The 13,293-nt window shown below is 42.0% G+C and overlaps 1 protein-coding gene across 2 annotated transcripts in view; it reads left to right on the top strand.

The window, feature by feature from the left end:
- Window positions 1–345: 345 nt before the first annotated feature.
- The window catches only part of nt5dc3 (5'-nucleotidase domain containing 3), a 35,705-nt gene continuing 22,757 nt past the window's right edge, over window positions 346–13,293 (top strand). For both annotated transcript variants that reach the window (XM_069904273.1, XM_069904274.1), the window contains exons 1-2: window positions 346–806; window positions 11,263–11,447. In XM_069904273.1, the coding sequence (XP_069760374.1) occupies window positions 548–806; window positions 11,263–11,447 (444 nt within the window). In that variant the 5' untranslated portion in view covers window positions 346–547. The remainder of the gene's footprint in view (window positions 807–11,262; window positions 11,448–13,293) is intronic.

The following is a 13,293-nucleotide window of genomic DNA, read 5'->3' on the forward strand; positions in this document are numbered from 1 at the left end:
ATTCCAAGGGAAACACTGGACAGCCAGTCCTCTCCTTTGACCAGGCCAGCTTGTCTCTCCTCTCTGAGAACAGAGCCTGCTGTTCTTCTCTGCTCTCTGCCTGCGGACCTTCCAGACAGTAAATGCTCTTGGCCAGATAAAGCTGCCACTGCCTGTGGTTCCTTTTTCAAGCAACAGTCCAGCAGGAGTCTGAGCTCTCTCGCAAAAGGGATAAGAGCAGGAGATGGGTGACCTGCTCCAACAATCCTTTCCCAAACACCTCGATATACTGTCACATTATCAAGTCTCAAAGCGTCTGCACCCGCTGTGATTGCCCCTCTCCCTGTGCAATGGGGAAGCGGCCTTTGGTCGTTCTGCAGGGTTTGCGAGAACCTGCGGACAGGTGCTGCGCCCGGCTTGGGGGAGCTGCAGCCCTCCCCTTGCCTCGTGTGGGACTGGCTGAGTCTTCGGGCCGGGGAAGTGACGACAGTGAGCAGGGTGTTGGGGGCTGTCGCTGCGGCTCGGGCAAGGGCAGCGGCAGGACGCGGAAGGCAGCGCTCCGCTGCAGATGACAGGTCCGGCGGCGAGGAGAGGCTGGCAGCGGGTCGCTCTGTCCGGGGCGGCCGCCCTGGCTCCGCCGCTGGCCGGCTGGCGCTGGGCTGCCTCTCGGCTCGTCGGCACCCGCTGGGCGTGCGGTTCCCAGTGGCTGCGGCACTCGCCTGGGCGCCGAGGCGGCGCGTTGCCCGCGCAAGCCCGGGCTCCGTACATGGACAGCGCGGCGAACCCCAGGGCTCACCTGTGGGAGCTGTACCACGGCACTAAGAAAGGTAAGAGCCCCAGGGGCTAGGGTATGGGGCGCTCCCCCCTCTCTCCCCTGGGGGTGAGGGGCGCTCCCCCCGCGCTCCCCCTCTTTCCCCTGGGGGAGAGGGGCGCTCCCTTATTTATATGCACGAAGGGGCTCTCCATTTGCCGGGGGAGAGGCGTGCTCCCTCCCTAGCCGCGTGGGGGAAGGAGGGCGCTCCCTCCCTAGCCGCGTGGGGGAAGGAGGGCGCTCCCTCTCTCCTTACTTGGTGTGGGGAAGGAGAAGAGGGGTACTCCCTCCCTACCCAGGGTGGAGAGGGGAAGCGCTCCCTCGCTTAACTTCTGAAGCTGGTACATATTTGCCCGTTGTGACTGGGTGTGTAGTCATGAGCTCAACTCGCCATAGTTACATCTGCTCTCATCCCAATCACCTTCCAAATCAACCACACCCCCCAATCTTTTAGGCAACTTTCACAGCCTATTGTTCAATCTTGGATCCAAAAAACAATGCAAGTCTCAGGCCTGAAACATTAATTGTGCCTTTATCTTTGCTGTATTAAAAAATGCTCTTTGAACTGCTTAATTTCTCCAGCATTGTGTTTTTACTGCAATTGTTATGTCTACACACGTAGGTGTTTTATTCCCTGTCAGTGACTTCTTGGTGATAAGTATTCAAGATAAAAGTGTTAGTGGTTTATTCCTCTGGTCTGAAATCACTGCACCCTTCCTTTACCAGCTGACTTCCCCACCTGACTCAGCAATTCACTGGCACTCAGTCGCCCTACAATGCTATCTATTCAACCATGCTGAGATTCAAATCCACTGAATCACATTGCAGAGCCAAGCTACACCGTGGCCGTGGCATCCTTGCCAGGTAAATGTGGAGACACAGGACTATCAGTTGGGACTGGAGGCTGGGCACTTGAGCTTGGATTTGGAATGGAAACCAGATATGGTGATAGAGTTGAGAAGATGGGCAAGGGCCGTCTGCCTGAGCTCATTTGCTTGTGTTTGTGTGAGAGGGAGAAAGCGAGTGACAGAGCACGTGAACGTGCATTAGACGCTGAGCCTAATGTGTGAACGTCACATCCCATGACCTGGTCTCCAGCTACCTTGATCACCCCCATAAAGTCTATGAGTTCGTTGGTGGGTAATGGACACACTGAAGTTTGCTGAGGCCATTGTGAGGAGGGACAACAGTCCATAGCAGCCATTCTCAGCCATTTCTTGGGTATGGCCTTGTTAGGACGCTGCTCAAACTTTATGAGCCCCCTTCCTTATGAATCACTCAAGATTTGGTTTCTTCTGTACTTCAACCATGGCCCCCTGAAATGTGCTGCGGACCCGGGGGAGGGGGGCTGTATGGCTCCTGTTGAGAATGGTCTTGAGTCGTTCTGTCACTGGGCTGATACTATGGGGAAGTTCCTCAAACAATGGTGGGGGGAGGGAGTAACGACAAGATGTCACAGTGGTGGCAAAGCAGCTAAATAGAAAATGAATATAACAATATACAGTGATGGAAATGAATGGATATGATATGCTAAGGGTGCACTGAAACTTTTAAAATAATTTTTATTTTTCACACTGAACCATATCAACCAAAATATATACAAACATTTCTCATTAAATATACACCGTGGCATTTTCTCCTTTTTTTTCCCCCCTACCCCCCCTTCCCACCCCCTCCAAAACCAATAAATATTCAACATATACAATACAATAAAACCATTAAACAATGTCTTCACACAATGAAAAATAAACATGAAAAATGTGTCATCTACTTTTACACACTGGATCAAGTCATTTTGTCTACTTATCAGTTTAGGGGGTGGAGGTCCGAGGCAAGCCCTCTCTGTTATGTTCCATGTACGGTTCCCAAATTTGTTCAAATAATGTGACTTTATTTTTTAAGTTATGTTATTTTTTCCAATGGAATACATATATTCATTTCCATGTACCATTGCTGTATTCTCATGCTCTCTTCCATTTTCCAAGCTGACATTATGCATTTTTTTGCTACAGCTAAGTCTATCATAATAAATCTTTTTTGCACTTTATCCAATTTGAGGCCTAATTCTTTACTTCTTATATTACTTAGAAGAAAGATCTCTGGAATTTTTGGAATGTTATTTTTTGTGATTTTATTTAATATCTGATTTCGATCTTCCCAAAACATTTTCACTTTCGTACATGCCCAAATTGCATGTACTGTTGTTCCCATTTCCCTCTTACAGCGAAAACACCTATCTGATAATGTCGGATCCCATCTTTTAACTTTTAAACATAAACATAACATAACAATTACAGCACGGAAACAGACCATTAGGCCCTTCTAGTCCGCACCAAACCAAACACCCCTCTCTAGTCCCACCTCCCTGCACAATGCCCATAACCCTCCATCTTCTTCTCATCCATATACCTGTCCAACCTTTTCTTAAATAATACAATTGACTCCGCCGCCACTATTTCTCCCGGAAGCTCATTCCACACGGCTACCACTCTCTGAGTAAAGAAGTTCCCCCTCATGTTACCTCTAAACCTCTGCCCCTTAATTCTTAACTCATGTCCTCTTGTTTTAATCTTTCCTCCTCTTATAAAAACATATTTAACCTGTGTAACCAATTATACTGTATCATGCGTAACCTTGTGTTTATTATATTCTTCATAGTTCCAAAACATAACTTTTCCCATGTTTCATTTTTTATCTTTATGTTTAAATCCTTTTCCCCACTCTTGTTTGGGTTTATAGCTTATTTCATCATTTTCCTTGCAGCTTAATGTAGATGTTCGTTATAAATCTTTTAATTATCGTTGCATCTGTAATCACATATTCAAAGCTGCTTCCTTCTGGTAATCTCAGTCTGTTTCCCAATTTATCCTTTAAATAAGCTTTCAGTTGATGATATGTAAACATTGTACCATGGGTTATTCCCTATTTGTACTTCAACTGTTCAAATGTTAATAAATTATTTCCCAAAAAACAGTCTTCTTTTTTTTGATTCCTTTTCTCTTCCATTCTCTAAAGGAAAGGTTATCTATTGTAAAAGGGATTAGTGGGTTTTGTGTCAACAATTTTGGTATTTGGTAATTCATTTGTTTCCTTTCTAAGTGGATCTTCTTTCATATATTAAGTAAATGATGCAGTACTGGTGAGCTTTTATATTGCACCAGCTTTTCATCCCACTTATAATGTATATGTACCTTCTCCCCTATTTTATCTAGTTCTATCTTAGTCTAGTCTGGTAAAAATCTGATAAATACCTTAATTGTGCGGCTCTATAATCATTTTTAAAGTTTGGTAACTGCAAACCACCTTGGTTATACCTCTCTGTTAATTTATCTAACCCTACCCTCGGTTACCCCCCCCCACCTTTCCACCAGAATTTCCTTATTATTCTCTTTAGTTCATTAAATAATTTCTCTGTTAAGGGAATTGGCAACGATTGAAATAAGTATTGTATCCTTGGGAAGACATTCATTTTAATGCAATTTACCCTCCCTATCAACGTTAGCGGTAATTCTTTCCAATGTTCTAAGTCTTCCTGCAATTTCTTTATTAGTGGCTGATAATTTAGTTTGTACAGATGGCTTATGTTATTATCTAACCTGATACCTAGATATCGGATTGCTTGTGTTTGCCATTTAAATGGTGATTCTTTTTTAATCCACATTATTCATTGACATCACTTCACTTTTATTTGCGTTGATCTTGTACCCCGATATTTCTCCATACTCCTTCAATTTCTTATGTAGTTCTTTTATTGATATTTCAGGTTCTGTTAGGTATACTATGATGTCATCTGCAAATAAGCTGATTTTATACTCCTTCTTTATTTTTATCCCTTTTATTTTATTTTCTGTTCTTATCAGTTCTGCCAATGGTTCTATTACTAAAGCGAACAATGAGGGGGATAATTGACATCCCTGCCTAGTTGACTTACTTAATTTAAATTGGTTTGATACATTTCCATTTACTGTTACCTTTGCCAAAGGTCCATTATATAATGCTTTAATCCAATTAATATATTTTTCTGGTAGATTGAACCTCTGTAATACTTTAAATAAATAGTTCCATTCTACTCTGTCAAAGGCTTTTTCTGCATCTAAAGAAACAGCCACTGTTGGCTTCTTATTTCCTTGAACTGCATGAATTAGATTAATAAGTTTACAGACATTATCTGCTGTTTGTCTTTTCTTAATAAATCCAGTTTGATCTTGTTTTACTATTTTTGGTACACAATCGGCCAATCTGTATGCTAATAATTTTGCTATTATCTTATAATCTGAGTTAAGTAGAGATATTGGTCTATCTGATGCTGGTGTTAGTGGATCCTTCCCTGTCTTTGGTATTACTGTAATTATTGCTGTCTTACATGAATTTGGCAAGTTTTGTGTTTTTTCTATCTGGTTCATTACTTCCAGGAGAGGAGAAATTTATAACTCTTTAAATGTTTTATATAATTCTATTGGGCGTTTCATTGTTCGACATCTTTTTTAATATATCCTGTACTTCCTCTATTTCAAATGGTTTTATTAGTTTGTTTTGTTCCTCTTACAATTTCGGCAGTTAATTTTTAGTTAAAAACTCTTCTATTTTATCATCTTTCCCCTCATTCTAAGTTTAGTATAATTGTTCCTAAAATTCCTTAAAGTTCTCATTAATCTATTTTATACAAATTATATGTAATTTGTTTGTCCTTTTTCCTTGATGCCAATACAGTTCTTTTAACTTGTTCTGTTTTAAGTTGCCAGGCTAATATTTTATGTGTTTTTTCTCCCAGTTCGTAATACTTTTGCTTTATTTTTATTATGTTCTTCTCAACCTTGTACGTTTGTAATGTTTCAGTTTTTTTTTATCCGCCAATTCTCTCCTTTTCGTTATATCATCCCTTTTTACTAGTTCCTTTTCTGTACTTACTATCTGCCTTTCCAACTGCTCTATTTCCCAATTGTAGTCCTTTTTCATCTTAGTTACATAACTTATTATCTGCCCTCTGATGAACGCTTTCATTGCGTCTCATAATATAAATTTGTCTTTCACTGATTCCATGTTTATTTCAAAATATGTTTTAATTTGGCATTCAATAAACTCTCCAAATTCCTGCCTTTTAAGTAGCATGGAGTTTAACCTCCATCTATATGTTCTTGGTGGGATGTCCTCCAGTTCTATTGCTAATAACAGGGGTGAATGATCAGATAGTAATCTAGCTTTATATTCAATTTTTCTAACTCTACCTTGAATATGGGCCGACAATAAAGACATATTAATCCTTGAGTATGTTTTATGCCTACTTGAATAATATGAGTATTCCTTCTCGCTTGGGTGCTACCTCCTCTATATATCCATAAGTTTCATTTCCTGCATTGATTTAACCATAAATTTAGCCACTTTATTCTTTTTGCTTGTCTTTTGTCCAATTTTATCCAACATTGGATCCAAATTATGGTTAAAATCCCCTCCTATCAATATATTTCCTTGTGTATCTACAATCTTCAAAAAAAATATCCTGCATAAACTTTTGATCCTCCTCATTAGGTGCATATATATTGAGCAAATTCCAAAATTCTGAATATATCTGACACTTTATCATTACATATCTCCCTGCTGGATCTATTATTTCCTCCTCTATTTTGATTGGTACATTTTTATTAATTAATATAGCTACACCTCTAGCTTTTGAATTATATGATGTTGCCGCTACGTATCCTACCCAGTCTCTCTTTAATTTGTTATGTTCCTCTTCAATTAGATGCGTTTCCTGCACAAATGCTATATCTATTTTTTCAGTAAATTTAATAGCTTCTTCCTTTTAATTTGCTTATGTAATCCATTAATGTTTATAGTCATATACTTCAATGTGGCTATCTCATATCCTGTTTACACCTCATTTCCGCTTCCTCACCACCACCATCCCCATTTTCCCTATTTTCATCTCTCAGTTTTCCCTTTTTAAACTCAAAGTATGACAACACATTTAAAACATAAAATACTCCAACAACTCCCACATCCAATATTCCCTTAACCCCAAATATTCCCCCCCTCTCTGAATTGCCCCTTATCCCTTGCCAGGCAACCACAACTCCCCTTTCCATTTGGATTGCGATCCTGTTCTCAAGCGTCAACTGATTTCACAGTGACGGTTATTCTCTTCCACCCCTTTTAGAAAACACTTTTTTTTACACATATAACAAAGTTCTCCCTTTTTTTCCCTTACTTTCTTCCCTTTTTTTCCCCTTCATTAGTTCTTTACATATACATTGTTTTTATATCTTTATATATACTTTATCACCATTCTTCATTCTTATTACATCTCTTCATCTCTCCTTCTGTCCTGCAAGCATTCTGCAAATTCTTGTTCTTCCTCCGGATCCGAGAACAGTCTGTTTTGCTCTCTGGGGATAAATATTTTAAGCGCAGCTGGATGTCTTAACATGAATTTATAACCTTTTTTCCATAGGATCGATTTTGCTGTATTAAACTCCTTCCTCTTTAAGAGTTCAAAACTTATGTCTGGGAAAAAAAATTTTTACCCTCGTATTCCAATGGTTTATTATCTTCTCTAATTTTATTCCTTGCCCGCTCCAGTATATTTTCTCTTGTCATATATCTCAAAAATTTTACTAAGATGGATCTTGGTTTTTGATGTGTCTTCGGTTTCGGAGCTAGTGCTCTGTGTGCCCTTTCTATTTCCATTTCTTCCTGCATTTCTGCCATTCCCAGGAGCTTCGGGATCCATTGTTGTATAAATTCCTTCATATCTGTGGCTTCTTCATCTTCCTTCAGGCCCACTATTTTTATGTTATTTCACCTACTATAATTTTCCAAAACATCAATTTTCTGAGCCAACAACTCTTGTGTTTCTTTAATTTTTTTATCATTTTCTTCCAATTTTCCTCTTAAGTCGTTTACTTCCATTTCTACAGCCGTTTCTCGTTCTTCCACATTTTCTAATCTTTTCCCTATTTAGAACATAGAGCATTCCTGCACAGTAAAGGGCCCCTTGGCCCACAATGTTGTGCTGACCTATATATACCTACTAAAACAATACTAAACCCACCCTACCCCATAACCCTCTATTTTCTTCCATCCATGTGCCTGTCTAAGGGTGTCTTAAATACCCCTAATATTTCAGCCTCCACCACCACCCTTGGAAAAACATTCCAGGCCCCCACAGCTCTCTATGTAAAAAAGACTTACCCCTGATATCTTCCCTAAATTTCCCTCCTTTCACTTTGTACACATGTCCTCTGGTGTTTGCTATTCCTGCCCTGGGAAACAGGTTCTGTCATGACCCGTTCTAATCTTTGTATTTTATCTTCTGATCTTTTCATTTTTCTTTTAATTTCACTAAATTCTAATGACAACCATTCTTTTAATTATCTCATTTGTTCTTGAAAAAAACCATTATCTATATTCTGTCCATCTGTTTTACCTTCTATTTCTCTGTGAAGATCTTGGTCTTCTTCTTCCTTTTCTTGTGTCTGTACCTGTGTTTGTGTCGTCTTCTCTTCTTTGTATCTGTGTCTCTTCTGATTTTTCTGATGAGTTGCTTGGCTCACTTTGTCGGGCCTCTTCTTGCTTGGCCTCTTGCTGTTGGTCCTCTCCTTCTGAGCTGCTCATCTGTCGGGCCTCCTGCTGCTGCTCTTCATGCCATTCACCCCGTCGACTTTCTTTCTCATCTGGTACTTCACTCCCTCCTGCCGCTTTCCTCATCTTCCAGCTGAGAGCCCTGGTGTCGGGCGTCCCTCAGCTGGTCATGCTGTGATTGCCCACTCCTCAGCTGAGCTCCCCTCCCGTCGGTGTTTTCCTTTACCTTAGATTGCGCACTGCTCTTGTGTGACTCCTCGCACATGTGCAATTGCGCACTTTTGTTTGGCTCAGAGAGCCATTTTTGCAGTCCATTGGTCGGGGGGGGGGGGGGGGGTCACGACTCCGCAGGGCCGACACCAACCTCGGAGATCAGCCGCTCTTCGCCACCACGGTTCCCTGTTCCTTCGTGCAGGTAAGGCCTTCTCCTTTCTTTTCCGGTGTCTTTTCTTCTTCCTGTTGTTTTTACTTTTTCCTTCTTGGGTGCCATCTTTCTCTTTGCAACTTTATCTTTTATTTCTTATATTTTATATTTGTTGAACTTTGTTTTTTCTTCTTCTTTTCTGGAGAGGGCTGGTTTTACCCTACTGGCCACTACTCCATCACGTGACTCCTCCAGGGTGCACAGAGACTTTGAACAATTTTCCTTTTGTAAATAACACTGGACAACAATTTTTTTTAAAGATAAGCTTCCTTTAAAAATATTGGTGATTATGATGGACAAATTCAAGCTGAACACAAAAGATAATTTCAGATTTGCTGCATTACATAGGAAGTTGGAGAAACATTAAATTAGCTTTTATTACATTTAGCATGTCTAATCGCATAATGACGCTGACACATTGCGTTAGTTCAACTGATCTAAAAATGTTTTACCACTGATTTTCGTTTGTACTCAGCATCTGATGCCTGTCGTGTTAGTGTCCAACAATAGTTGGCCAGTATTGATGGATTCCAGTTGCCCTGATACCATGATCGCAATATCCTGGTGAAACCTTTCACCAGGATCAGCTGGGAAGACGTCCAAGTGCAAAGGCAGAAAATGAATTTTCAATAACATGCTGTACTACATGGTTTTGTAAACTTGAAGTAGACAAAATATGACAGAAATCACAAGAATAGGTTATATCTAAAAAAAATTTGAGGAGAATTATGATTTTTGTGAACAGTAGTCCAAAATCCATAAAATACACCCAAAAGTGTTCAAGAAGCAAAATCTTTGTTATCCAGTGTAATTTATTGTGAATAAAGTCTATTTTTAGTTTTTTTTTCCAAAAAAAAGAGTAAGGGCAGCCCCATGTTAATTGGAACCACCCACAGGTAACATCCGCTTCCAAAATCTGGGATTTGGAATGTCAGGCTCATCTGGGACCACCCCTGCACTGACGGATGTGAAATGTCCTCTGCTACCGCAGTCTATGCCAGCTCAGTGCAACCCAGTTTCCCTATTTAGTTCTCGGTTCCCATTCTCTCCCTTGGGCACATCCAAGTTGACAAGGTTACAGGATGTAAGTGCCCATGACTGGGGAGCACAAAGCATGGTTGGCATCTGTAGGTCAGAAGGAGGTCGGAGACCCCAACAGAAATGGGAATGGTGTTTTTTTTTACCCCAAACAATTTCACTTACTAGAAAAATTGTAAAAAAAATACCCCAATGCAGTGGACATCAGCAACAATTGGCTAGAACTCCAGTAACTTTAAATTCCTGGCGATTCCAGAACAAGTTCAACGTATTTCTGGGCTTTAAACACTGATTGTAGTGCAATAGGGGAAACTCAGCAGGTCATGCAGCATCTATTGGAACCAACATTTAGGGCCTGAGCAAAAAGCAGGAAGGTGCCTGAATGGAAAGGAGGAGGGTGGAAGAGTCAGGGTGAGGAGCACGAGCTAATAGGTAAAAGGTCATAGGTGAGAGGGTAGAAGAAAAGAAACACTGAGGTGATAGTAGGAAGGTTTACTTCTCTGAGGGAAGGTGGTGGGAAGGAGGTAGAAGTATGCTTTTCCAGCAAGGTGTTTACAAATCATAACTTGTCCAGATCTCTCTCTCTCTCTCTCTCTCTCGAGTCCTATGGTAGATTTGGAGTTTACTGGGGTGAAATGTTTCTAGACGGTCATCATCTTTAAAACTGATACGTAAGAGTTGGGTCTCTACCCAGGAGCTCGTGTGACAGATTACTTTCTATTTATAGAGAAGATGTCAGCATGAAATTCAAGGTACTCGATCCTTGGAGTTGCTGATCTCGTATCACGTTTCCTATTCAACATATTTATTTCGGGGTTTTGCCTGTGGTTTTCTCCACTGTGCCTGCTAAGAAAGGAATTGAGTTCTATTTTAAAATCTGAGATTAAAGGATCAACACCAGGAGGGGGGGAAAGATAGCAGGGGCTGAAATGAAGTCAAACGCAATCTTTAGTTTCGGCATGAAATATCAACCAGTAATCTTTCCCCTCACTGATAATGTTCGACCCGCTGAGTTCCTCCAGTAGAGTGAGTCTGCCTTCAGATTCCAGCGTCTGCCATATTCTGTATGTATCTCCGAGGATCAAGAACGGGAACAGACCGTTCGGCCCAGCGTATGCACGCCCACCCAGTTGCCCATCCGAGCTAATCCCATTTGTCCGTGCTTGGCTTGGGTTGCTGAAGGTATGGCTGCCAGTGGCCCAACGATGAAGTTCGAGGGTGATCAAGGGGCCAGTGTTGACATTCTGAGAGTAGGGATGAAATTCTGGTGGAAGGGAGGGAGGGGAAAGATCTTGGACAATCATAATAAACATTTTACAATCGAAGCTCTGCTTAACTCAAGTCCACCATCCTCCCACATTTTCAGTTTGAGACATGGTTATTTGTGGAGGATGCCTTTTCTGGTTACTAACCTGTATCCTCATTTTCACAGATCTGAGCTTCCCTGGAAAATCCATTTCTCTTAATCCAGATGGGATATTTGCAAACAATGAAGTTTGCCTCTCAGATATTGAGATTTACGGCTTTGATTATGACTATACTCTAGCTTTTTACTCCTGCAACTTGCATACTTTAATCTTCAACGCTGCAAGAGAAATCCTCATTGAGCAACATAAGGTGAGTACCACGGACAAGATGCTGGAATCGTGAGCGAGCAATGAGATGGTGGAAAGACTTAGTCAGGCAGCATCTGTGGGTAAAAATGGTCAGTCAATGTTTTGAGTTGGGACCCTTTGTCAAGACTAAAATTTAAAGAAAAAGGTCAAATTGCATTAGGAGAAAGAAACTGTGAAGGGTCCCAGATGTGATAATAGTGGCATGGTTGGTGTAGTGGTTAATGCAACACTAATACAGTGCCAGCGATCGGGACCAGGTTTCAAATCCTGCGCTGTCTGTTTGGTGTTTGTATGTTCTCCCCGTGTCTGTGTGGGTTTCCTCCGGGTGCTCTGGTTTCCTCCCACCCTCAAAATATTGTAAATTAATTGGGGTATTTGGGGCAGCAGAGGCTCGTGGGTCAGAAAGACCTGTTTCCATGCTGTATGTCTAAATTAAATTTTAAAAACATTTCAGCCTGTAAGAAGCAGCTATTTCCCAGCCTAAAAGATCCAGATTTTGACGCTCCTAGTCACTCAAAGATATTATATGATGGGTGGAAAGGGTTCTCCATGAGTCAGCCTTACCAGGAATTGGTGCAGCCTTTGCTCTGAGCAGAGCTTCGAGTCGAACTTTTCCCAGGAGCTGGGGAAGCAGATGATCTGACCCTGTGTTCTCTTCATGGATTGGCTTCACCTTTCCTTCACTTTAGACTTTAGCCAAACCCGGCGCAGCACCATTCACCCACCTCGCTGGTTCCACCTGCGGTCCACACTCATGCCAACCTCTCACTTCATCTCTCAACCATCTCCGTCCTGATGCAGGGTCTCGACCCAAAATTCTCACACGCAGCCTGACCTGCTGAGTTCCAGTAGAAGCCAAACTAGAGAGTCGGCAGATGCTGGGGTCGAGGGCAACCCACAATCGTGCTGGAGAAAATCAGCAGGTCGCGCAGCATCCACAGGAAGTGAAAGGTAACCAACGCTTCAGGCCTGGTATAAGCAAAAGCAGACAGATGCTTGAATAAAACGTGGGGTGGGGGGGGAGGAAGGGACAGGAGGAGGAGCACAGATAAAAGTTGATAGGTCGATACAGGGAGAAGAGAAAGGAGCTGAGTGGGCAGAGGGGCCGAGAGGAGCACAGTTTCCTTTTTGCTCGGTTTTCAACCTTTTTCAGTCTATGGCCCACTATTGGCAATGACTGAGCAATAATTTCAAGTCAAAGGCAGCTCTGTAAGAAACACATCATTGACTAATTTAAAGTATTTTGTTTAACATTTTTAAAGACTCGCACGGAAATATCTGACAGACTGGGTGCAGACACTAGGAGATCGTTTCATTAAAGTACCTCAGCTCTGTCCGCCGCAATAGCTTGGATCTCCCACTGGCAACCCATTTCCTTGCTGATGTGTCTCTCTATGCTCTCATGCATGGCCAGACTGCCTTTCCCCACCCAGCTCTTTTGTGCTTTCGCTCTCCCTCCTCCCCACCCTTTCCCTCTGTCTCCTTTCACAGAGCCAAAATCAAATCTCACCTTTCCTCTTATTATATCCAATAAACACCTTTTGATAGTTGGTCTGGATTCCTTCCCCAGCCAGTCTTCAGTCTTGATTCTGGCACTTTCCTGTTCTTTGCTTATACCTTGAGGAAGGGCTTAGGCCCAAAACATCAGTAATATATCTTTGTCTCCACTCAGTCTGCAGTGGCCCCCCCTGAGCTCCTGGTGGCTGCCATTTCAACTTCTCTTCCCATTCCCACTGCCGATCTGTCCATCGCAGACCTTCTCCATTGCCAGAGTGAGGCTCCACATAGACTGGAGGAACAACACCTCATATCCCACCTGGACAGTCAACAGCCCAATGGTATGAACA

The sequence above is a fragment of the Narcine bancroftii genome, chromosome 11 (assembly GCF_036971445.1).
Source record: "Narcine bancroftii isolate sNarBan1 chromosome 11, sNarBan1.hap1, whole genome shotgun sequence".
Taxonomy (NCBI): Eukaryota; Metazoa; Chordata; class Chondrichthyes; order Torpediniformes; family Narcinidae; genus Narcine; species Narcine bancroftii.